This window comes from Chaetodon auriga, chromosome 6 (genome assembly GCF_051107435.1).
Source record: "Chaetodon auriga isolate fChaAug3 chromosome 6, fChaAug3.hap1, whole genome shotgun sequence".
Lineage (NCBI taxonomy): Eukaryota > Metazoa > Chordata > Actinopteri > Chaetodontiformes > Chaetodontidae > Chaetodon > Chaetodon auriga.
The window spans coordinates 25,475,253-25,502,354 of NC_135079.1; the positions used below are offsets into that span (position 1 = coordinate 25,475,253).

The following is a 27,102-nucleotide window of genomic DNA, read 5'->3' on the forward strand; positions in this document are numbered from 1 at the left end:
CCGTTTTGGAGGCCACCTTAGGATTTGACAGAGGATGAGAGGATTGTTTTATCCCAAACCTGAAGATGTAACATTAAGAAGAGCTTCCATTAGAAAGATCTCCGTCTACAAACCACAGATTTGTAGAGGGACATGGCACCCTTCCAGAGTGGTGTAATCGTGCAGATGATGTAAGATGTGGATTGTCACATAATTGTTGTTCACAGAATACTTATCTGTGTGTTTGGCTCAGAAATGTTCAGTGGAAGGGCTCTGATTGAGCATCCCAGGCAAGCAAAGGAGATTAGACTGTCATACCCAGAACAAACCCAAAAACTACAGCCCTGAAAACGGATTTCTCTCAGACTACTAGAGCTTTTATTGGGAGCATTGCAAAGTACACATCATGGTTGTTAGCACTCGTTCTCTCTTACTCACACACCCCCTCTCTCTTTAACACATACACTCTTTCTTTTTTCTTCATCCTGTCATCTCCTCATCAATGGACAACTTGCATCATAACTTCTACAATATCCTCACACAGTTTCCTTAGAGTTCCCCGAAGAGAATGGAGAAATTATCACCTCTTTGAGTCCAAACATACAAACATACATGAGATAGATGGAAATACATCATATATGGGCCAAACTATCAGTTTGTTTATATATCTTTTCAGGACATGGCTTCAGGCTTCTCAAAAATAAACTAAGATGAGCACTCATTTGAATGCATGACAGAAAAGTAGAGTATACAGTATGAAATACATTTTCAGGTCATACTGTAGGCAACATATTTAAAAGTACTAAGAATAAAACTAAAGGTTGCAATTGGGTTAATAAGTATTTTCACAGTGGAAGGAAAAGCAACTTTGGATAGAATATTGCATGTTTATGGAAGCAGCCAGTTACTAATATTGGCTTTCTGGTCAGACAAACTGGACTGTCCAGTTTAAAGGGTTTTTGGTCTTTCAGTTTCTGTGAAGTGTGCAGTGTGCGCACTTGTACTCCATATCAGCAGATGAAAGAGCCAAAGAAATGCTGCTGCGAGTTTAATCTCCTTTTGTCCAACCTAACACAAATACCTTCCTCTAAACCATATAGGAAGTGATGCTTTGGAGCAGTAGTCATTTGAAGTACTTTCATTGTATGGAGATTTGTGTACACGAATCTTCTTGGAAGTTTAGGATTGAGTCAGTCAGTGTAAGAAATTTTCAAAAAGCTGCTGCTGGCAGACTGTGGTTGTTATTTCTCGCAGATTCACCACCTTTCCCTAACAGAGCAAGAGATTCCAGTGAGTGCACACTGTCCTTGTCCAGACGTAATCCCAGCCCAGGCGGAGCTGAGTCCCCCCCAACTCCTTCACCTCCCGCCTCCTGCAGATCCCCAGTGGCTGCAGCAGCAGCAGCCGCAGCAGCTGCACATTCCTCTTTGAACAATCGGTCATGCTCCATCTTGAGCTCTTGGTAGGAGCGGGAGAACATGTGGAAGATGGAGGTAGCAGGGAAGGCCATGATGAGGATCCCGCTGAGGATGCTGCTCAGTGCTACAACCTGTCCTGGAATGGACCTAGGCACCATGTCACCGTAGCCCACGGTTGTCATGGAGATAATGGCCCACCAGTAGGAGGCAGGGATGCTGCTGAAGTCATGGGTGCCGGTGAGCTCGCTCTCAGCCAAGTGGACCAGCGGGGAGAAGAGGGTGACGGCCACGCAGAGAAAAAGCAGGAGGAGGCCAAACTCTCGGGTGCTGCGTCTGACTGTCAGCCCCAACGTCTGCAGGCCAAGAGAGTGGCGAGCCAGCCGCATCACATAGAGAATCCTCAGGGCCCGCAGAATCCTCAACACCAGGCCCAGCTTGTCCAAGTAGCCCTTACCTCCTCCTGGTCTCTCATGCTCCAGGGATGGGTCCTCCTCTGACACCACCAGAGAGACGTAGTAGGGAAGGATGGCCATGGCGTCGATGACATTTAGCGGCCCACGGAGGAAGTCTAGCTTGCTGCGGGCCTGAACGAATCGCAGGATGAACTCCAAGGAGAACCAGGCCACACACACCGTCTCTATGATGAACATGTTGTAGCACTTGGAGGAACACTCACCCTGAGGTAGAGAAGGAAGGTGAGGGGTTGGAGGGAGCAAGAGAAAGTCAGAGACAGAGAGATTGAGGATGAGAGGAGCAGGAGTTTGACAGATAGCAAGACAGATGGGATGGAAGGCATGGTGAAATGAGGAGAAGACAAAAATCCTGTGGTCAGATAATCACGCTAGGTAATCATTAATAAATCATGAGTTACAGTCACTTAGTATGCTAAAACGATTGCAGTAGCACTGATAGATAACACAGTGACACAATCAATTATTTTATTAGGGCAGGGCAAAGATTAATATGACACTCAGTGGGAGCGATGACAGAAAGCTATCAAGTTTGCATGCCCTCTAACTACAGTATGAAGAACCATGCGATAATGAAAAAGCCTTTGGAGAACAGAACCCTGCTGTTAACTGACTCTCTTCTTCAAAGCTTCGTCACATACCATCACACAGCAATCACTGTAACTTTACCCACAAATTAGCCTTTATTCCACCTCCTCACATTTTCAAACCCCACTGCAGAAAATCTCTAGAATCACTTTATGAATTGTTGAGTCGTTTTCATACTTCAAAAAAACAGGAGGATGTATCTCCCTCTGTTCACTTGGTTCTAGTGAAGCAGCAACCACTACTAAAGACTGCCACTGGCAACAATACAAAGTGCTTTAAGATACATTTCCACTAATAATCGTTGCTGGCTTCAAAAAAACAAATGTTAACTTCAATGGGAAAATACCCTTTAACAGAAATAAATGAATTTCCACAACAAGTAAGTTCTATGCAGTTTTGAAAGTTACAGTTCCTACAGCACAGAAGAAGTGAAGTGTTTGCTGAAATCAACTGTTCTGTTCAGACTCACATAGGCTTCAAACCACCAATTTTGTGGTCCAACAATGTCTAAAGGCAAAAGAGTTCAGAGCTGTTCCGAATGACCTCACTGGGCTGAAAGCCTGCCGTCAAAGTGAGGTGTGAGATGCAATCAATTGTAAAAATGAGGGTGACGGTGCACATTTTTGAACAATTTCTCCTCAGAGGCATTCATGGTGTTGCACTCCTCTGTACACACAAAAGGTGATAGAAGTAGCTGTGTGAAGGATAAAAAAAAGATTGCGTTAAAGAGAAGTTCAAATCCTACACAGCCACACGCAGATCCCCCAAATTTAACGTTGGAAATGTGTAGAGGGAGGGGGCTTCAATGCTGTTCATCCATCCAACAAGCACACTGAAGCAAACTGATGTCTTTAGCCATAACTCTTAGCCATGGTGTTTTCCACCTCTTTGTCCTGCCTGAGGGACATTCAGCCGCAACACGTCCCCCACATATTAGCACTTCATAATCTGATGCCCCAATCAGCAGTGTGACATCATTTTTCAGTGCCTTGTAAAACTGCATCAGATCACTGTGGCTTGGGTCAAAATGACCTCAGAAAGAGGACTTTCATCATCATGGTTAAAATAATAACTGCCTGCTGAGTGCTGCTACAAAATGCAACATCGGTACAGAAATGGCATTCAGTGGTGTTTGTGTGAAAGTCTCACAATTTGCTGACCACCCTCTTTCTGTGGACTTTGAGGCTTTATAACACCACACTACTCCATCATTCATACATTATTGGCAATTTGCTGAAACACACAATGCTGTCATTTTTTGTGTCTCCTCAGGCAATACCCTGTTGTCCATCTTTGGATTTTCTGTCCACAGTAACTGCCATATGCATACAGATTTTTTGTAGAGTATGCCTTTTTCTCAGACAGATCAAGAACGTCCTCTGTCTTGAGGGATTTGCATGTTTCTGCCTTGTACAAGTAAAACTGCATCAGAATTCTTTACTTGTTACAACGAAAATAACATTATATCACTGAATATGAGGCCACATGAGTTGATATACAGTATATTCTGAAGGTGCATATTATTTGTGTTCTATCAGCCTCTCCCTTCATCAGCTTCTCATTTTCTCCACTTTCCACAGTGTTCACCCTCAGCATTTATCTCTGCTCCTGAGTGTCTCATCTGTTTTCCTCCCCCCTCATCCTTCTTTTCTCATTCTGGCACCCTCTCTTTCTCCTCCTGCCTCTGTCTCCACCTTCTCATCACTCATTCTGTTTGCTCCTCATCACCCTCTCTGGACTCCCTCCCTCTCATCCTTCATTCTGTGTTTGCCCCTCACACCACTCTCTCTCTCTCTCTCTCTCTCTCTCTCTCTCTCTCTGCTTGAAATCATTCAGTCATTCAGTGTTCCTTGAAGTGAAACACAACTCCCTCCACTGTTTCTCTATGCATGATGCATTCTTCACGCACGTGTCCCATTTCTCCAGCTCTCATTTATCACTCGTGTCCTCTCTGCCTTCCTCACTGATTCTTGTGCCAGTGACTATAAGGCTTTCACTTTGTTCCTACAGAATGATGTGAATCTGCGTAATTTGTAGTGTTGTACAGTCTATGCAGTGCTCGTTGGAAATTGCGTTTTGACTTAAGAACATTTCCCTTCATGCATTAATTCTGAATGTTTTTTTTTTTTGTAACTCTGCTGAGCAGAAGTCCTGGGCTGTATCTGTTCTTGTATATTCTGCATCCATCTTTTATTAGAACTGCAGTGTCCACAACAGCATAACAGTTTCCATTTTTGTTTCCACTTCAAACTGCATGCAAACAGTTGCTTATTTACACAAACTGGGATCAACATTAGCATTTTCGATCTGATTAATATCAGTCTAAAATTCACCCTGCTTTTAGCTCTGTTTTGTCCTCCAGCTGCTGAGGGAAATATCTGGCTCTTCAGCTGCTAAATGCTACATTCAGTCATCAGCTAGTTGCTAACTTTGTCAGCCAGTCAATGTGGTGCTGGGCAGGTAACACACAGTGGATTTACCAAAGCTTTCTATCTGAAAACAGCTGCCCTCCGTATCATATTTCCTGAATATTGAGCCTGACATATTTGGCATCTTAGGAAATGATGGGACCTCTGCTAGTATTTGAAATTATCATCCCGGGAGTTTGAAGTTGGTAAAGAGTTTGTAATAACTGACACACCAGTGGGCTGCAACTTAAAACTCAAATGTGTAAGTGTCTTCAAAGTGGCTGCCTGTTGTCAGAAAATATTTATAAGTGCCTTTTTATGACTCACTGGTAATACTGGAGATCAGTTAAAGTTTATGAGAGTTGTGTTTTCTACGTGGTTGTAAATTCAATGATAAAATAGTACAAAAGGGATCTTCCCAATAGAGAGAGGGAGAAGTCTGCGGGGAATACAGCCTCAGAAATAGTGACCAAGACTGAGTGGAAATCATGTTTATGGTTGGAGGAAAAGTTTAACAACAAGCTGATCGTTAACCTGTGTGACCAGAACAACCTATTTGCATTGTGCTAGTGGGAACAGAACTGTAATGCATCTCCAAATGAAATGAAACCTTCTTGTCAGTGTATTGAAAATCCCACTGTAATGCTGTCTCTAAGGTCTGAACAATGTCAATACTGGACCAAGAAAACAACAGATAATCATTCTTCTTTTTGCTTCTATGTTGCCCAGAGTCAAGTAAGGCTGAAAAAACATGGACATCTGACTTTCTTAAGGCATTGTTATTAATGTGTTTTCATGGAAAATCAAAAGAACGGCAATCCTTTGTGACTGAGGACTGAAAGAAGGACTTTACAATAAACTTCTGCTGTATGGATTTTTTGCTTAGCTCAGCCAGTGCTTTAAGCGTTGTAGAGGAAATTATAAAATGGACATTGGATGTTAAAACTGCTGCTGCTTGCAGCTGGAAACAAGGTACAGACACTCCAGAGTCGATAAGAATTCTCTGTGCGTTCATCACTACAAGGGAAACCCTCGACATTGCACATAGTCATTTTATTCATTGGTAATATAAAACTATTGATTAGTCCAGCTTTAAAACATATCTAAATGGACTGCATTCATATAGCGCTTTTCAAAAGGACACAAGCGAGCATTCACCCATTCACACACTCATACACACGTTCATACACTGGTGGCAGAGGCCACTATGCAAGGTGCCACCAGCTCATCAGGAGTGCTAATCATTCATACAAACACTCAAACACAGATGGCACAGTTCAGGATCTTGCCCAAGCATACTTCAACATGTAGACCGCAGCAGCCAGAGATCGAACCACTGACCCTCTGCTTCATGGATGACTGCTCTACCTCCCTGTCTGAATACTTGAATTTACTAAAAAACAAATCGATTTCTCAAGATAATACCCCGTTCAGTTACACATACTCTTAAAATATTAAACATCCCTTTTATTGAATTCATCACTCCTTGTTTGTTAAGGCATATTAAACTTTAATCACTGCATGTGGGTCTAGACCAGCAGGACTGCAGTTGACAGTGCTCAGGAAGTGGAGGCACAATTGTTTTATTTGAACCGTCCACGAAGTCTGAAGATCTGAAGGACTGACTGGGGGACATTTCCAAAAGAGTCACTTCCTGAGAATTGCCACTATGATAAATCTTTAACTAAATATTAACCTTTACATGTCTCCTCCTCCTTAATCTTGCCTGTATTCCTCATAGTTTCTCTGTCTGATATTCACTCCTGCAGAGATTTCTGGTTGGTTGGCTGTCTGTCCTCCATCAATCTTTCAGACACTTTGTCCCAACAGCTCACATGTTATGTCTCTCATGTGCACCCTCTCCCTCTCATTTATTCCCTTCCTCACTGCTATTTCTCTCTCTCGTGCTGACATTAGGCCCATCAGGGCTTTGCAACACCATTCTCACCCTCTGCATGATAGGCCATTTGTTATAGCTAGAAGCTTTCCACTTCGGTCTCAAACACACAGACAGACAGACACACACACACACACATGCAATACCTCCCACAATACACAGTATCTCCTGACCTTATCTCCTCTGTACGACTCTCTCTGGAACTAATGTCAGTGACAGCTCATTTCAACACAGACACTGTTCACCCCAGCAGCTGTCTCACACGGTGTTTCACATTATCGTCCATTTTAACACATCTCAATGTCAAATTAAGACAAAGACTGCAGTGCAGGCGGAGTGATCATAAAAGGCACGCTGGGGACGTTTAAAGTGACCACATGAGAAACCACAACATCATTATTACATCTTTAACTTTTCTGCCTACAGCTGCCAAAGAATCCCACAGAAAGGAATGCGGTCAGTCTATCAACTGACAACTGACTATCAGCTCAAGCCTCTCTGAAGAAGCCTCAATACACTAGAATGAAGCAGGTTGATGTTTTCAAAGCTATTGGAGGATATCCTTCTACATTTGAACTGCTTTTCATTGTGCATCACTTGTGTGGGGAACTGCACTGGATGTCTAGCAAGTAGTAAATTGTACAGTATGCAGGTGTGACATCTTAAAATTTCTTCTCAGTAGGTTTCGAGGGATAGACAAAAACCTGACTAAGTGTGATATTATCACAGTTGCCATCAAATAGTCTTAAAGAAGACCTGACGGAGTATTTTGCTAATAGCCTGGTGCAAACAGAAAAATTGTTCACACACTGTAATGTGATTTGTCTGAAATGTCATGAATGAATCATTTCAAAGTTGAAAACACATGTGGTACGTATGATTGAACCATCTTGACGGTGCCAAATAAAGTGCTCCACAAAAGAGCCATGTGTTGTAGACAGTTATGGTACAAACTTAAACAAATTGTACTGTTAACAGCCAAAGTAGCTACAGTACCTGTTAGCTACTGTGACTGACCAGTGCTGGCTGGTGTGTTAGCAGTTAGCTCACCAGGTACAATAGTTTACCAACTCGCTCTGCAAATAGCAACGTCACCAAGCATCTAGCACCACCTTCTTCACAAGGACATGCATATGAACTTTGTTGCAGTGCTTTCTGGTGTGTCTGGCCCTTAATTCTGATGAAACTGATCCTGTCTCTATCAATCCTGTTTTGTTCCTTTTAAACTACAGGCCCATTCACCCTTCCAATTCATCACCTAATCATAACTGCTGTGCTTGTGGGTACTGTTTCACTGTAGCTATTGTTACACTTTGTGAATGTGTGATGTTGTGGAAAAGAAAATCTCTGAAACTTCATCTTAAATGTAGGTTTCTAAAGTGTTATATCTTGGATGCTGGAATTTTTTATTTGTTGAAACAAAGTGAAAACAGTCTCAATATGTTTTTGACACCAACATTAATCACACAGAAAATTCACGGTAATTCAGAGATGGCAGCAATAATAATTTTTGAAGCAGTCTGAGCCGAAGATGAGAGTAAAATCCAAAAGTCTGTTTAAACAGATTCCAGATCTTTATAGGACTTTGATTATGACATTTTTGTTCTTGGGAGGGGAAAAAAGATTAGACGCAGTGTGCAATGTGAATATTGATGCTGGCTTTAGAGGAAAAAGCCTTAATATCTAATGTCTAAGAATAAAAAGACAGTTTGCCATGTGCAGCCTTTACTGAAAGATCCTTGCATTGACAAGCTGATGTTGTGACTCTGCAGTGTAATTGGTTGGTTTTCAGTCATCTTGTAATGTTCCTAAAGAAACGGGCAGATGTGAACCCCAAAGCACAACTCAGAGACAGGCAATATACAATAAAGTTTTAGTTTACTTTGCCAATGCAGGCAAGGGTCAGAATGCTGGGTAATTAGTCCAAAAAGCAACCAAATCCAATGGTAAAGGTGGATCAAACACTGGCAGGTCAGGCAGAACCAGCAACAAGATAAGGCTGTATAGCAAGACTGAAGACACCAGACAACCTGGCAGGGAGAAAATGAAAGGGGACTGGCATATACTGAGGGTTAGTTAGGGAAAATAAGCTGCAGGTGAGGAAATAGGTGGGGAATCTAGATGAGGGGAGTGGTGTGAAGGCCAGGCAGGAGGGAGAAATAGGATCTGAAATGACAGGAGAGTTAGTGGACAGAAACCAAGGAGGTTTGACGTTTGCTTTTCTCACCACTGCATGACTATAAACTGCAGTGTGTTTAATATTTGATTATCGTCCTTTGAAATGCTGCCTAATGTAAGTTTTAATTTCATTCTCTGCCTTCTTTCACATTATATCCCCAATTCTACAGTCTCTTTATTGCTCTTGTTCATATATCTCTCTAGGGTCCTGTATCTCAGTCAGGTAAAAAGCTCCCCAGGATAATCCAACTGAATCCACAGACTTGGGCAAAAGGGGAACAAAAGAAAAGACTCAGCCCATCCATCTGCTTTACCTTGCAGCAGACCTTGATCATACTTTGCACCAGTGCTTCTTTGCGCCGCTGTATTGGCCTTGCACTCGCTTTTAGTGGAAGGAGGAGAGAAGAGACAAATGAGAAACAGAGAGACATGAACAAAGAATTAGGGGGCGTGGTTGAACGCAAAATCACTGGCCTTAACCTGAAATACTGCCCATCAAGCACTGTTTTCACTCTTCACGGGCTTGTATTATGTGACACCTGCATCCATCATCAGGCTGTTCTCCCAAGACCTGATAGCTGCACGTATGCACAAACACACACAAGATAACACACAGAATGAATTTTGTTCGCACCCATTCATTTGCAAGCATCCTTCGTATTATGATAAAAGAGGAACAAACAGCCAACCCATCTCCCAAGACACACTGTCCACCAATTCGACATGGCACAAACCGAGCACCATAAAGGAGATCCACAGCACATCCGAACAGTTTTATCTGAAGCTGCTGTACAGGCTGCCAAGTGTCCTATCGCTGACAAAGACCAACAGCTTGTTCACGCACAAACATCCTAATGGATAAAAATGAAAGAGGGAGGGTGGGGAGGATAGATAGATTGAACAAAGGAAAGATGAAAATAGATGGTGGCAGAGTATGTGGCTAAGCGCTGGAGAGGGAGAGAGGAGAAAAGGGATTACAAGATCAGATGATGAGGAAAAGATGAGGTGACATCTGAAGCATGGGGCTGCCTTCATACCCTATGAGTCTCTATTCTCTGTCTGCCAGGCTGCTGCACACACACACACACACAGTTTGTTAGGGTCACTCTACCAGGGATCTGTTATTGAATATAGGATGAGGACGGTGTGCACTGCTAAAAAGCTCAAAAAGAGAAGAGAAGAATAGACAACATAAAAGAGCACAACAATCAAACATACACACACTTACTGTACAGTTCAAACGAAGCCTCCAGTTCTCTCTGCCGAATGTGGTAAAATCACTTCAGTGTTGTGAGTTTCTTATGCAATATTCTGAAGTGTTTAGTGTCTCATTAAATTCAGGCTGTTCTAGGTGCATCAGCAATATAAAAAAGTGAATCGAGTACACACAGCAAAGGAGCCGTGAACTTCTTTTATCTCAACGCTTCTATTACAACACAACGAATGTGTCCCATCAATTTGTTGCATCAGTAAGACAATGAGAAAATTAGATTAAAAAGACAGACACACCATGCTGCTGGCACAGTTATGGCAGAGTGGAGCTGCAGTATGAGGGGGGTGTTAGATTTTGCGGTAGCTCCAGGAAGAATAAGATTCTGATGTGTGGCAGTGGCCAGAGAGGGCAACCTTACAGAGTTGGGCACCTGCTGCTCAGTATGTAAGCTCAGGGGAGCAGAGCTGCTGCTGTCTTTCTTTGATTGCCTGTGTGTGTGTTTGTGTATGTGTCGTGGCTCCAGGTGTTTTCCTCTCCATCCTCATCTGCCCTCATGGCTTCTCTTTCCCTGCCAGTGTCATTCCTCACCTGTCCAGTAGGTGTCCTCAGTGTGCTCTTCTGTCCTGTGGTTCATTGCTAATCAGCCCTGACCTGTCTGCCTCCACAGCTGCTCCCAATCACCAGTTAGGGCCTGAGTGTATACAGTCACCTGTTTTGTATGTTGTTTGGCAGATTGTCTGTTGCCTGGTAGTGTATTTCTTTCTGCTCTTCATAATTTCCAGCTACATCAACATTTCTAAGAGCAAAGTTGTAATGAAACCAATTCATTTCAAACAAATTGCTGCCATTAGTCTATTCGCCAGTAAATCCACACAAACTCTACATTCAGCGCTGACACACAAATTGGTGCCATGGATCAATAGTCTTGACTGTGCCTGAGTCCAAACGAGGAAACATATTGGTTGCATTGCACAATCCACTTTTAAGAAACCATCTTCTGTTGGAGTTTAAACTTCTCCACATAGGTGGAATGGTTTGCAGACAGTTATGGGACAGGAATAGATGGAGCAAACATGTTTCTTGAATAAACTGTGTGAACTCGACTGAACTAACTAACTTGCTAACTGTCACATATTGCAACTGACATGTTTTTGAGCAGCTAGTGTGTTAGACTGTGTTTTGTTTGTTCTCATTTAAACTACTGTATTTGGGTTTTTGTTTGTTGTTTATTGTTAATAAACCGTTTTGGTTTAGACATCTGCCCCTTGGGTCCTATTTAAATTAAAAAATCGAAACATAACACTATGCTGCATTTGCATCTATTTGAGCTCAATTACCTTTTGCCAGCAACCCTGAGAGGAGCTGACATGTCAGGTCATTAAAAGTAAAACTCCTGACTCCTTGTTTAAAAGAATGCAGATGACAAAACCTCAGTTCAGGGAGGTCACCGTACAACTAAATTGCACTGGCTTACATGAAACATGATCATTCAGGTAACAGATTTCTGTCTTCTTGTATTGACGCAAGATGAACTTTGAATACAAGGATCAGTCAATTTTCTATTTTTTAGCATCAAATATCTGGCACACTGTCTGAAAAAGTTAGATAGACTGGTTCTTTCTGTTCTTTCCCTCCAGTCACTCCTCCTTCTCCCCTCTCTTCTCTGTATGTTCATGAAGTAAAATACTTTCCCCTCCAGTCAGCAGTCAACATGGACTACTCTCATGGGTGTACAGGTGGCTCGCTGCTGCAGGTTGAGAAGCGAGGTAGAGGTAAATCCACTTTTTAATTCCAAAAGTAAAAAAATAATTTCTGAGCTTTCCTCCCTCCAGTAAACAGCTCTGGATCAGAGCACAATCCGGTGAGACTGCAGGTGTTCATTCCTCCAGAAGCTACTGCTATGCCCCCAGCTCTCTCCTCCAGTGCTCCCCGGCCCTCAGCAGCTGTCTGTTAGCAATCAGCAGCTCAGCCCCTCAGCTCCACCCGGTCCTCCCCACACAGTAAAAGCCAGATCGCAAGTATAGAGATGAATCAAAGGAAGAGATTTGCTGATGTTGGAGGTGGAAGAGACCGAAGAAAAGCAGTCAGAACATTGTGTCAGTGAGCATATCAGTAATGAATGTACTAATTTGTCTTATTTTGTTTTACAGAGGGGATTCACAGCTGCCAGGGCCCACTGAACCACAAGCAACCACCACCTCCTTCTCTGCCTGTTATCAGGTCAAGAAAACATGCATATTGTGTAAATACTGTAAATTGTGTTTTTTATATATATAGTATATATTTGGTTTAAAAAAAAAAAAAAAAAGCTGTTGTAAGACAATGTTTTCATTTGCACTCATCCCATGAAGCTTGATATGTAGTATGAAGTCATTATTCTGTCCCATTTTATCTCATTCCCCTGGAAGTAGAGTGACAGGCAGCACTTCTTTACAATATTACAAAATTTCACTCTAAACTTTTATTATACAATTGTCTTGTTTATTCATATGTTGCACTGCTTTTGTGAGCCTTAGATTTTGGTAAACCCGTGTCAAGCACAAAAATAACTGGTACACATGATTAAAGGTGCATTTTCACAAGATGCTTGGTGAATATCAAAAATCAGGTTTTCCAAATGATCTCTTTGCACAGTGTTCTAGAACAAATGGCTGCCTTATAGTACAGAGGGCTGTAGATTTTGATGTATATCACAAGGATGTCCCATTGTACACAAGTACCTTTAAACTGTGAATTTGAGAAAAAAAATGTAAAAATTTAGAAAATGCCCTTTGACCAAAACTTTCATTTGTCAAGCTCATGAAATGGCACAATTTAAATGACCAAAGGTCGCCTACTGTGAAATCATCAATTTACTATAATATTAACTGTCAGCAACAATCTCCAGCACTAACGCATTTGTGCTTTACTCATCTATGCTGTGCTCTGCTGTACAATCCCATCTTTGCACGGACAGGATAAACACCTCATATTTTGCTGTTCTCTCCCATAATCCCACTTGGCAGCCATGCAGCACATCAGACAGGGGAAATAGAGCTCGTAAGCAGATAGGCTGCAATAGGCATGGAATCTGCTCCACACTGATACGGTCAAACAGAATACATACATGCCCTGAGACATGAAAACAGAAAATACATGTGCATGCTAATTACTAGTGCATGTACATTCACACACACACACACACACATATAGTGTCATTGCTTTAATGGAGTCTGATAATTAACATAAAAATATTTAGAGTTCTTCATGTAGCTTCAGGGTGTGTAAAATTGGTAGACACTGAATCTTTGCTATACAGTCATAACTAGTAAGACTGAGAGGTTTAATGTTGTAAGATGCACACATACACACACTGTTTTTTTAATCTTCATCGCCTTGAATAGTCTATTTCTGATGATCTTCGTTGTGATGATAAGGTCATCTGCAGCTACTCTAAGGTCAGCTCTCTCTGACTCTGCATGTGTGCGTGAGACATGCTGAATATCCCACTGGCCTCCAATGGGTTTACCATCACTCTTTTCTGCATCCACTTTATTTTTACTTTCTTCCTCTCTTTCCTCTCCTTTCTGCTCTCTCTCTCCATCCACCAGCATGCCTAAAATCTTATTTACTTTCCTTGACTTCTAGGTGCTCTGACTGACTGCCAGCTTCAGCCTCACCCTGCTGAGCCAACTACGTTTACAGACTCGGACATCTATTTATGCTCCATTTGTGTTCATTTAATGGAGGCTGAAATTCTGTGAAGGGGAAGATAAAAATATTGCACATGAAGAATGCATTCTTAATTTTGTGTCCCTGTTGTTACACAGTAAAACAAGGCTCATGATTGATGATGGTGCTTTGTCTTTTCAGCTCAGCAGATATAGCAAGCTGACTTTGTCTTTAGAAAGACAAAGCACGCGCGCACATACACTCACATACACACACACACACACACACACACACACACACACACACACACACACACACACACAGAGACCCAAGCTGAGTCATTCAAAGCCTTACGGTTAGTTCTTTGCATCTACTATTACTGTATATATTTTACATATCAGATAAGAAATTGGATTACCTTAAATAAAATTTTAATTTCCTCTTTCTCGGAAGGCCTAGTTGTATTACACTAAAACAGAATTTCTTTTTTTTTTTTTTTGGCATATTAGACTGTTGGCTGTGTTGCTTTGAGCTGCAGGGAAAATTCATTCATGCTTCCAGCTCCAGACAGTTAAAAGTATTGGGTACCAAATCACAACTCCCCCTGAGAGACAATGAATGTGGAAAGTGGCTTTGTTGATTCACACAATGCAATTTTGCACACTTCAGACGCAGGAGACGTAACCAGAAATTCTGTTGAGATTTTATCACAGCCAACGCTTTGATCTTTTCCAAATGATTCTCAAAGACGGCGGACATCGGTGCGAAATGACAGATCAGAGAACAAACTCTGCCTTTAGCTTCTGGCTGCTGGCGATGTGACAAGCAAATATATCACAGCAAAAGATAAAGTCCCTCCTGGTCATTCATTCAATTTTCTTTTTTCCATTTGTATAGTGATTAATCAGATTAGTGTATATTGTATACACACCTTACTGCAAATCAGTGCTGGCTGGGATCAGCAATAATCATTAAACAGTAATACAGCCTTTGTCTAACAGAGATTCTCCTCCAGAGACCACAAATGTTATGAATCTATTTTTCCCATGCCCACAATCTATGGACTGCCTAATAGGTTGAGAAGTCCTGTATAATCATTCAACAATTATTTAGTTTATTGACTGCAGTCTTTAAAAAACAACAATTATTATTATTATTATTGTTGTTGTTGTGTATTGGCAATGTGTTTGTGTGTGTATGTGTGTGTGTTGTGCTTATGTGTGCATCCTCTTTATCTGTCCAGATAATATTGCTGTGTCTCCGACAGTCTTTAAGCTTTGAACAGCTCCTCTGGGAGGAAATATGACAGAGAGAAAGAAGAGAAAGGAGTCTTCGTGGCTGGTTCAGTGTTTACATCCTCCACTCTCACTCTGTTCTATCGTTATGTTCCATTCTTCTCCACAACCCACATTCCTCTAGTTCCTCCCTCTCCTCTAATACAAAAAATGCCTGCTCTTTCCCCCAGACTTCACAACATTATAGCACATTATATCTGTCTATCTCTGTCTCTTTTATCCTGTCTTTTTTGTCCCTTAATAGAATAAGATATCACACACCCATCTGCCCCCTCTATAATCACTTGCCCAGACAGGTCTGATGGTTCAGTAAGATTATCGACACCTCTTTGCTTGAGAACAAGCAGAGAGTCAATAAGGAAACGTGTCAAAACAAACAGCCTGAGAATTAAGTCATTCTGTCAGCTACTGTCTTTCTCTCTCTCCATCATTCTTTATGTCCCTCTCTCTCCAGATATTTGTGATTGATCTCCTGGGACGTAATTACTGAATAGCAAATCCCGCTCCAATTTGCAGCATTAAGGACATAAAACGTCCACTTCAATTACTCCCCAGGCCAGAGTATGACTGAAGTGGAAAAGGAGAGCAAATCTGATGAGGCTGTCTGAAAATACGACATCACCTGGTGAGAATATTAAAGACATGAATCTGAGCGACAGTCGCTGAGAGTAAAACACTTTGATGAATGTGCAATAAATCAATGAAATGAACGCAGGGAAAGTTGCTGCTTTGCTGAAAAGTTTTAGGAAATATGTGCAGTGCCTTTGGTGGATGTTTGACATTTGAACAGCTACAAGATGTAAACTCGGGCAGGTTATCAGTGTGTACTGAGACCTGCTGCTCTCCAGAGAGAGTTATAAACAGCATATGCCCGATTGTTTCCAATATAAACACCGTTGCTATTCTGCCAGAGCTGGGGCCAGCACTGGCTTAGGGCAGCAATCAAAATAGAAATTAATCTCATGAACTGCAGAATATGCCCACCGCAATGTGTGATGTTGATGAGAAATGTTAAGACAACATACATACATGCAACCTCTCCGGTCGGATTACATTAAGGAGTCCCGACTAGGAAGAGAATAGCTTGATCGATGTCACTGAAATACTGAAAGCATTGCCATTGTCATCACACACATCATCTCTGTTACTGATTTGACTGAACATATGAGTTTTTGATCAATTCATTAAAAATGACCAAAAAGCTTACTCTAATCTTGTGTCCTCAATCTATACTAGATCCCAAAAAAATCTTGCCAAATGACTTCCAATCAAGTAAAACAGTTGTCAGGTCAATGTGATTTGGTAAACAATAGTGCTGTCAAAATTGGGCAAAAATGACATTTGATTATCCTTCTAAAAAAAAAAACAGGTTCGAACCATTCCAGTATCAATTTTTGTGAATTATATCTATAAGATGGAAAACCAACACAACAGCAGACATACCACTAGTATGCTATTTCAACATAAATATGTTTTTTAAAAATCTTCATACCTACATGTTACAAAATAAACAAATAAAATATTATCCTATACTATGTAGTTGAATTATTTTCTCATTTCAATCAAAGTGACGTTGTGTACAAGAGATTCCAATTGGTGCTGGTCTAGGTGTCCTGGAAGTTTTAAATGTCCGGGACAAACAGGAGGGATTCTGTTCACTTATTATGGACCCTATTTTCCCATGTTTTTGTGTCCAAGTGACTAAAGGAGGCGACGATTTTTCATACTGGTTCAGTATTGAATGAAAGCGCTGCAGCTGGCAGCCACAACAGGCTGCAATGTAATCCCTCTGGGTATTTAGACACCATCAATGCATGTCCACTATAAGTGTTTGTTTTTGCCACTGAGAGACTCAGATTGTTATATGTGTCTGACAAACTTATGGAAAAGATGCCCACAGATTGAGCTTTTTGTTAAAGAGTAAGATCTGGAGCCAGAAACAACTGCTACATTGTTCTCGCCAAAGCCACCAGACTCCATTCACAGAAAGAGCCATTTCACCATATAAAACACACTTTATTCAAATGCAACAAACAAAATAAAACTGACCAGAACCATCTTGGCTCATCTTTTACTGTTCCAACAATCATCAACAGGACATTGAATGGGAGGTCGATGGGAGGACTGGAGCGGAGGCTGCAGTGATACAGGCACTCAAACAGTCTGTTGTGGTGAAGAGAGAGCTAAGCCGGAAAGCGAAGCTCTCAATTTACCATTCGATCTACGTTCCAACCCTCACCTATGGTCATGAACTTTGGTGACCTAAAGAACGAGATCACCAATACAGGCGGCCGAGATGAGTTTTCTCCGCAGGGTGTGTGGGCTCAGCCCTAGAGATAGGGTGAGGCGCTCAGACATCCGGGAGGGGCTTGGACTAGATCCGCTACTCCTCCGCATCAAGAGGAACCAGTTGAGGTGGTTCAGGCATCTGGTGAGGATGCCTCCTGGACGTCTCCCCAGGGAGGTGTTCCGAGCATGTCCGTCAGGGAGGAGACCTCAGGGTCAACCCAAGACATGCTGGAGGGATTCTGTCTCTCAGCTGGCCTGGGAAAGCCTTGGGATCCCTCAGCAGGAGCTGGTGGAAGTGGCTGGGGAGAGGGCTGTCTGGGCTTCCTTGCTGAGGCTGCTGCCCCCGGACTTGGTTAAGCGGAAGACGAAGATGACGACAACGACAACAATCACCACTATCTCTGGTTTGGTTGACATAAACTCTCAGAATTGGGAGAGCAGTGAGAGAGAGCAAACATCAGAGAAGCAGTGAGGAAAAAAGCATCATGACTGAAGAGATGTAAATACATGGAACTTCAACAGATTTTCATGGTTTGAAGAAAAAAAAATACTGGACAACAGAAACTCTAAACTCTGAGTTGTGGGCACAGATTTTGAGATCAGAAAGTTTGAAAAGATTTCAATTCTGTGAAGTAAACTTTTAGCCAACATTTCACCTGAAAAGCAGTGAAAGACAAACATCCAAACATGTTTTTTGGCACATTCAGATCTGTGGTGGAAGAACGTTATATTCACATAATGACCTTGGACATTTGAGTGTTGGCAACAAATCAGTGAGTTTTGCACACTTCCAGTTATTGAGTTTTACTGTAATCTAGTTTTTAACTCTGCTGTCCAAAATGTTCACGTATGATCATAAAGAGGTGGGTCTGTAAATCCACTACGATTTTGACCCCCTGATGTTGGGCTCCTGAATTATATAGAGAGCACTTATACAGTGGAGAAATACACACAGACAGCAGGGGATGGAGGAATGGTGGAGTGGTTATTATCAGTGAGCTCGAAACTGAGCTGTATGACAAAGGCCCCTCTCTAAGCGTTTAGTTATTAGTGATATACTGTTTGATAGAGGGGATCAACTGAGGACAGCAGAAACACATTAGATGCTGTAGACAGAGGGGAGTAGGAGGAGGGGGGAAATGAAGCACGCTTTATCTCTTGTTTTTCTCCGACCAGAATCTCAGTCTCATCCATTCTCCCTTCTTAATTCTCTCTCCAAAACATGTTCTTTAACTCCATCTCTCATTTTCCCCCCATCTCAGACCCTCTACTTCTCCTCTTCCTCCATCTTTCACTCACTTTATCTCTCCTCTCGCACTCCTAACCCAAACCAAGGTGGGCAGAGAAGCAGGATGAATAATGAGTGGACAAGGGACTTTTGGCCCACTCCAGCACAAAGCAGACCAGAGACAGAGACAAACAGCAGGGCCACGTGAATTAAAGATGACAGGAGTCCTGCTGCTCCTGTCTGGGCAGGCGAGCTGAACACTGCAGATGGAGTTCAGCAACTGAACGCACAAGAATAGTTAGAAACTCAGGACCACGTAGAGAGAAAAACATGAAGGCAGCAGATGGATTTGTTTACTTTTGGAGGGCGCCATCATCCTATTTCCTAAGAATGAGCATTGACATGCAAAGAGGTGCTTGGATGAATACACACCTAACATGTCCTTATAACCCACGATGTCCTCACAGGGCAGTGAAATCAGGCACAATCGTGTACACACACACACACACACACACACACACACACACACATTAGGTTTTCATGACTTTTGGAGGACATTACATAAACTTGAATTCATTTCCTGGAGACTTACCTTAACCTAACCCTAACCTTAACCCAATCCTAACCTAACCTACCTCTAATCCTAACCTTAACATTAACCTAACCTCAACTTTAACTAGAGTCTTCATCCTAGAATTTAATGATGAATGATGAAAATGCATGTCCCCATAATTTACATTATGGGGACATGCAAGGACTTTGGGGAAGTGAGTTGGCTCCTGAGGGGTGTAATAACCCTGGAAGACAGCTTGATTCCTTCCATGGAGCCCCATTATCTCTGCTACTGTGTTTACCTGAGAGATTTACAAGGCAAATTTCCTGTTTATATCAGAAATGCAATCATTACCATGATTTACATTATGGGGACCTGCATTTTGTCCCCACAAGTAAGGCGAGTCCCCACAACGTGACTGTGTAAAAAGATTTATGTCCCCACAACATGAGTAATACATGGGTACACACACACACACACACACACACACACACACACACACACACACACCTGACATTTCAGCCCACAATGTCCATACAACACATCAGACACAACCATACAAACACACACGCATGCACACAGCAACATCAAGTTTCACAAAAGTCTTCTTTTTCCACAAGAGTCTCAATCCACAAATCAATACAGTACGATGGTGGCAAATGTGTGTGTATGTGAATAAGGGTTGGGTGTGCAAGGACTTTAGGGAAGTGAGCTGGCACCTGAGGGGTTTAATAACCCTGGAGGACAGCTTGAATCCGTCCATGGAGCCCCACTGTCTCTGCTACTGTGTTTACCTGAGAGATTTACAAGGCCAATCCCGGCTTATATCAGAAATGCAATCATGACCCCATACAGCTCTTTTGATGTGAACCTTATGACTGATGTGCTTTTCCCCCTACAGGCTAATTCTTGCAGATTTGTCCCATTATGCTATAAAAGGTCCAAGTCAAAGGCATCATCCAATCACGCAGGTTTACAGTACTCACTGAATCTGACCCAGGGACTCTGTCAAATCTTATGCCCAATTTCTTCCATGTGTATTCCCATGACTGTCACCTATTACTGGACACCTGCTGGCAGGGCTCTTGAAACCCCCCCTTCAGCCTTTACAACTCATCAAGCATTCTGCAACCAGCGGTCTCCTCTACCTCCTACATTCTCCAGTATCACTCCCTCCTACAATCGATCCTTTGGCTGTCTGTGACTGCTCATATCAAAATCAGTACAGGGGCACTGCTGCTGATGAATTCTCTGCAGCTGTTGAATAGGTGTGTAGAATTTTCCGGCAGCAACCAGTCTCTGCACAGACATTGGATGCCTATTACTGTATGCATTCTATTTCTTATTTAAGGGCAAATGATCACAACTGAACCATGGATACGCTGAAGTAAAATGTCTGTTAGAAGGGAACAGAAAACTCTTGAGCAAATGTGTGCAAAATTGAGAGAGAGCCATATTGGTTACAGTGGCTGAGTTCATCACTATTGTATGTGCATGTGACTGTGTGTGTGTGTGTGTGTGTGTGTGTGTGTGTGTGTGTTTGTGCGCGTGTAGGCATGTGACTTTCAGTGTATGGATGTGTGTGTTTTTGACATGTCCACATTTTTGCAACCATCAGTGTGTATATTGATGTGCACATTTGTATGTGTATGTGTCTTTTGTGTGAGATACAGTAAGCCCATTTCATTATTCCCCAGTGTTTACTGACAGATACTGGACAGGCCTCAGTGAGCAGCTCTGGCTTCATTATCTCACGCTGCTATGGGTAGACAGATCGCAGGACATGGATGGCCAACACACACAAACGGCAGCATCCCACAGGGATATTTAAGAGGGTGTGACAATAGGGAGTTTTTATATTTGAGAATTTTGAAGCCTGGCTTTTTGCAGCAGCACAACATCTGCCTCAATCTGAAATGAATAAGAAAGACTGTCACAAACGTTTTTTCTCACTCATGAACGCTGGCATACTGTAAAAACACATCGGTGACAAAATTCAAAACTACTTTGCAGGAAACAAAGTTAGTGTTAGAGGTGAAATAAGCATCCAGTTTGTCATGTTATGTTGAGAGCAGCTCTGTTACTTCATACTGTGAGAAGAGACAGCCATGAGCTGTAATCAGTCACACCACTCATAATAAATGTCAGGCAAGCATTTTACTACAAAACTTGAATTTATGGCCCCTATTGAAGCTTAAGTATCATAATTGATTAATCAGCATGACTTTGGTTCAGGGCCCACTACTGTTGACTGCTACCTTCACAACATGCAAACACACTGGTTCACTCACCCTGTCCTCTTCCTCTCTGAGGTCTGGCATGGTGCTGATACACAAGCTGACGACAGTCACCGCGACCATGATCACCGACATGCAGGCAAAGATCTTCCCCGGTAGGCCAGATTGTGGATTCTCCACCATGTCTCTCAGCCAGCTCATCACCTTTCGGTACCTTGTCTCCTCCACTGTCACACGCTGCATGGCATTTCTCTGCCTGCGCTCCTCCTCACGCCGCTCCAGCTCATTCACCTCCTCAATGCGTGTGTACATCTTTCTCTTACAGCAGCGCTCCATGTATGCCATCTCCACTCCCCAGTAGGTCAGCTCATCATGGAGGGAAAGGACGCACATCTCCCGCAGCAGGCGCAGTTTCCCCGCAGCCAGGAAGTTAAGGATGACCCTAAAAGCAGACGGTGAGCGGTCGAAGAAGAACTCCTTGCGGGCTTCATCGTAGTCATCACAAACCCTGGCAATGTCCTCAGGTGAACGACAGCCACAGAGGCGACCAAGTCGTGTGAGAGGGAATTGCTCCAAGGTACTCCAGGGGAAGGTGTACCGGTTTCCCCCAACATTGATCACTGCAAGCATTGCGTGGTCGACAGATACCAGGTCCTCTGGGCGACGGATAAACTGAGCCCTCTGGTAGTGCACACCCTGGGGAGTGGACAATGAAAAGCTTAAACACGTGAGGAGCTGCACCTGAAATATATGTGAGGACAGTTAGGCCTAGTTGTCTACAACTCACTTGATATTTGATTTTACTTTAGTGACAATCTTATTGATACCTTGACAGTCTCCGTCTCAGGGATCTCTGTGAAGATGCGGTCAAGACTGCTGTCATCACTGACAGACAGATTGCTGAAGTCATGGTTGGCGTTGCTGATGATGGGCATGGCAGCATCTGGAAAGCACGCTGCTTCAGATTGGGCAGCTCAGACCAGGTAATAAAGACACAAAAGGCCTACAGATTATACCAGGCTCAGCTTTTCAGTCTCAGGACACAGCAGTTTATTCTGTATTGTGCCCTCCAACAACTTCCATTAAAGGTTGCACATGTGAAAAATGTTCATGCCACTGCAAAGGTCTATTGTAGACAAAAAATGGCTATGGCTTTCAGTCTTTTTGGTTGCAGAACCCCTCATAACAAGGAGTTCTTTCTCAGTGACCGATGAGGTATGGCTTTGACTTCCAACCAACAGAAAAAACCCAGAAATGAGAGGAATGAGAAGCGTCACAAAACCTGTTGTCACATTTGAATGTGAGTGAATTGTGACACTGCTGTCAGAGGGTCACAATAGACTCAGTTGGCGTATCAGGATTCAGCAGAGTCTGGAAAAGGAAAGCTTAAATAGATAGCTGATAGTTGCAGAGGATGAGCTGGATGAGCCAAGGAGCCAAATGTGTAGCACTGAGGTGTCCAGGGACTGAGGGGGATCCTCTGTGTCGCTGCAGCAGGATTAGGCAGGACCTAGACATGTGGTGGCATCATGCAGGCACTGATAGAGAGAGACAGAGAGAGAGAGGAAAAAATGTCAGAATGAATCTAGGATGGAATGAGATTAGGCAGGTGTCACAATATAGAGCAGAATGGGCAAAGAATAAAGTAAAAGATGGGGTGAAGACAGAAAACAATGAGAAAGACAAAGAGAGAGCACACCTCAGTGAGACTGCAATGCTGAAGAGTCCTCCCACTATTCCACTTCCTTTCAGAGAAAAACAAGACAGAAAGACACATCAGCTCTGCTCATATAAATGTCATCACTGTGGTCAGTGCAGGACTTGAACAGATAGCAAAGGAATTTCCACTCAAATCAACATCCAGTAAGGAGGCCTGTTTGGTTTTCTCAGTAAATTCAATGAATAACAGTAGAAAAGAACATTCAAGTCTGGGGTGTTATTCACACTTTGGCTGGCATAGATGGGCAGCAATCCTAGCAAAAGACACTGAAGCACAGGGTCCAAAATGTTTTTCTTGGCAATACAATTGCCCTGAAATGTATTGGTACTGTTGTTACAGTTGGCCAGAATGATTTGTTGTATATCAAAGCCTCAAACGGTTGTGGCTAATTTCCAACTAGAAACTAGGACCTATTGTATTTTTCAAATATTTATTTTGACTTCACAGTTTGTCTTTATTAATTTAGTACTTAATTAAGCTCCATGCATGAAGACCAGCTGCTAGCAAACAGCAGAAGTGGATGTCAAAAAGACTGGCAGCAGGAAAAAATGTCACTAGACCTTTTCACAGCCAACATTTTGACTTTTTTTTTGGGCTGTCATAGCAGATAAAGCACATGTGGAATTAATAACCCCAAGCCATTGTTAATGCTATTAATTACACCAGTGCTTTGATGCAGTAACATGTCACAAATGTGTGCAGTGAAAAAGGCATTTCACATCTATTTAATTACATGTCTTATGAATAATTCAAAAATTCTACTGTGCACATTTTTTGAAGGTGTGTTTTGATATATAGATTTTACGCATTTTATCAGTGACTGCTAGGAGTACAGTCAACCAGTTCTACAGCCTTTAGAGATAAAAGGCAGTTTCTTAAGGCAGTGGGTGAGAATGGTTTTAGTATTTAATGGTGGCAGATGATGAAAGAATATAGCTCAGGTTGAAACAGCTGGAATCATCCTTTGAGACGCATTGTTCTGATGCTTCTTGTATCCAGCTACTAACAGTAAAACTGACTTACATTTGGGTGGCTGCCCTGAACTTTTCTCCTGCCAGCTTTCCTTGTGAACATAAAGCTGGACTAGATTTTGTAAACATGCCACAGCAACTTAGGAAAGCCAGAATCTCTAAGTGCAGACTTTTCAGCCGGTTTCTAAAGCCTTGTGCAAACGTCACTGCACGCATGTATCACTCATCTGTCACTGTGACAAGCCCTGACTCGCCACCCTGATGGTGAGCACAGTGTGGTGTCCTGTAAGGCTGATACAGTCTAAAAGGGCTGAGGGCTTACAGTAGCACTGCATATTTTGGCCACAATATGCATATAGAATCAGATTCTTATGACCAGCATTGAGTTTATTCTGCCCAGTGTCTATCTACAGTAACCACAGGCTTATTGAATGTGTGACTGGACAGTGCAGACAGTTTGAAGCACTGGACCGCACCAACATGCCTCACTAATTCAGATCTGGGAGGATAGGATCCTGTTCTGGAAGAACCAATAAATCACTTCTGTCACAGTGAGGGTGTTTCATTTCCACCTAACAGGCAGAGGAGAGCATGATAAACTATTTATTAATTGATTTGTGTTCCCTGTGGATGTGGCTGGTGTTTCTTACAGGAAAGTTCATTGAATGAAGTGTTTTTAGAAGCACACTGGTGTTATCACCTCTGCTCTTGTCTCCACTGGACACAAATGAAATAGCAGGAGAAGAAGAATGTCTGAGGAAAATAAATTCAGCTTGTTTCCCTTTTATTTGGAGTTTATGTGGAGGACATTTTTGCAAGACAAATTTACTGTAAAGACATACAGTAGCCTATAATTGAACTCAATCAAAATTAGATGAAGGTTAAATCAAAATTTAACAAAAGTACAAAAACAAATTAACACATCAATACTTTCCTTAATTGATTTTAGTTTATATTGACATGGACTTTTTCTATGATTGGGCCATACTGTATGCAGCATTCAGTCAGGGAGCTTATATTATATTCATGGGCAAGTCAACAGTGACTGCTTTTGCCAGGAGCTGCTGTCTCATATGGATCGAGTTCTCTCTCTCTCTCTCTCTCTCTCTCTCTCTCTCTCTCTCTCTCTCTCTCTCGCCAACTTGCAAAAGTGCACACACTCGCGCACAGGGCACGCTCTTTTGCGCCCTTATCAACCACAGACGTTTAATTAAGCTTGGTTAAACTGGGCGATTAATTAAGACCTTATAACCAAATGGATGATTTCGTGGAAATGAAAACAAATAATGGGTCGTAACATTAACACTCATATGTCATTCCTATATTACAATTCCTTTCAAAATGGCAACAATGTTGCAATCAAATGGAAACAGGTGTAAAAATATTTGATCTACTAAATCAAACACACTATCTCTAACTATTTGTCTTATCCTGCTGTACGTTGCAGTGTTGACAAGATAAAACGCAGAATTCCTCGTTGTAAGTGTTGTGAGAGCATTACAACTTCAGATATTCAGCTACAAACACAAACCACGCAGACAGCAGTATAAGTTATGAAGTGCAGCTTACCATCCGGAGCCCCGCACACATCTCCAGACGGCCAAACCAGCTCGCTAAATAATCCTTTTGTCGCCTCGCAGTTCCTCCGATCATTCAACACCAAATCAGAGTTCCAACGACCATTCCCAACGGCCGCATGTTATAACGACAGGACCACGTCTCCGGCGTCCGCATCATCCAAGCCGGTGAGGGCGCGAAGAGAGAATGATCATATAGCGTCTGGAAGCGGATAAATGTTTGCTGCGCTGAAAGTGTCCCGTTACAGCTCGGTTAGTGGTGCTGCAGGAGGAGGAGGAGGAGGGGGAGCAGGGGAGGGGGAGCCGGAGACGTGGTGCGCAACAGAGGAGACTCCCAGTATCCAAGTTCAAGTTCAAGCGTAAAGGTGAAGACAGGCACAGCAGCGACCGGGACTATGTAAGATCCCGATAAGAGAAAGATGACATTTTTAGCAGGACTGTCGGGGGATTGTGGCTCTCAGTATTCGCTCCACATCTGTCCCTTCTCTATTAGATAATATGAAACTCAAGGACACTGAGGAGATGCTCTCATCTACGTTTCCTACCTTAATCCATGGCGTGCAACAGGGGGCGCGGTTACCTCCCAAATTACCTTCACTAAAGGTAGGCTGTCAAGCTGTTGGAAAGCACCCACTCAAAGTTGTGCATACAGTTTTAGTCTGATATCATAATACTGTCATAATTCACACTGAAATCAATGCAAAGGAAAAGAGAGGAGGTGAAATCCTCATTAAAGAAAACGCCACAAAGTAGAATACTGTCACTTACTAGCCTGTGAGATGAGAAAAAGTCCTGCAATAGGATAAACTTTAGGCTTGTAACAGTTTTCACGTAAAATTTGTTCGTGTTTTGTTGCTGTTGTTCTGTTTTTATACATCTTGTAATGGGATGAGCATGAAGTTTGTCATGACACAGAAACGAAAACAAAGGCCACAGATACAAGAGAATGGCAGTGATATATCTCAGTGACACTGAACACCTGGCCAAACTTTAAGCTGCGTCATTAGTAAACAGACCTCCGTGTTCAGGAAACCTTGACTGTTCCAGATCAACACATGCTCTATCATGCCAACCTCTGTGACGCTGGAACCAAACATAAGGTGAAAGTTCAGAGAAAAATATCACTGTGCTTGCAGATTTGTCTTTGTCGCTAACCTCACACACCCACTTTGTCCTTGAGAGGCAGCTCATTAGGTTGTATGTGCCTGAGGGAACTGCTAAAACAAGCAAACACTTTGTCCAGACCCTTATGGCTGCTAACGGAGCAGACAACACATTAGTGAGGGTAGAGATGGAAACTGAAGAGGTGGGGGTCTGCGTGTGTGCGTGCGTGCGTGTGTGTGGTGAGAACAGAGACGTTCAGCTTATTGAATCCCTCCATTACTATTCATTAACCTGCAGTGCAGCATATGCCTAGGGCTAGTTAGTGT

At 42.5% G+C, this 27,102-nt stretch overlaps 1 protein-coding gene across 2 annotated transcripts; it reads right to left on the bottom strand.

The window, feature by feature from the left end:
• Positions 1-302: 302 nt before the first annotated feature.
• Positions 303-26,018, bottom strand: kcng4a (potassium voltage-gated channel, subfamily G, member 4a). 2 transcript variants are annotated; one of them, XM_076733997.1, is made up of 5 exons: positions 25,665-26,018; positions 23,104-23,149; positions 22,232-22,942; positions 21,459-22,100; positions 303-2,074 (listed from the first exon to the last, which is right to left on the bottom strand). In XM_076733997.1, the coding sequence occupies exons 3-5, from the start codon at positions 22,337-22,339 to the stop codon at positions 1,190-1,192; spliced, it is 1,635 nt and encodes a 544-aa protein (XP_076590112.1). In that variant the 5' UTR covers positions 22,340-22,942; positions 23,104-23,149; positions 25,665-26,018; the 3' UTR covers positions 303-1,189. The 2 variants fall into 2 exon arrangements, with proteins under 2 accessions (XP_076590112.1, XP_076590113.1); XM_076733998.1 differs by lacking the exon at positions 23,104-23,149 and having other exon boundaries at positions 22,232-22,989.
• Positions 26,019-27,102: the final 1,084 nt, after the last annotated feature.

Coding starts and splice junctions, on each gene's coding strand:
- kcng4a (XM_076733998.1), bottom strand. CDS start 22,339: ATGCCCATCATCAGCAACGCCAACCATGACTTCAGCAATCTGTCTGTC. Junction 22,101..22,231: donor CTGAGACGGAGACTGTCAAG/GTATCAATAAGA, acceptor TCCACTCCCCAG/GGTGTGCACTACCAGAGGGC. Junction 2,075..21,458: donor TCAGAGAGGAAGAGGACAGG/GTGAGTGAACCA, acceptor TCTCTACCTCAG/GGTGAGTGTTCCTCCAAGTG.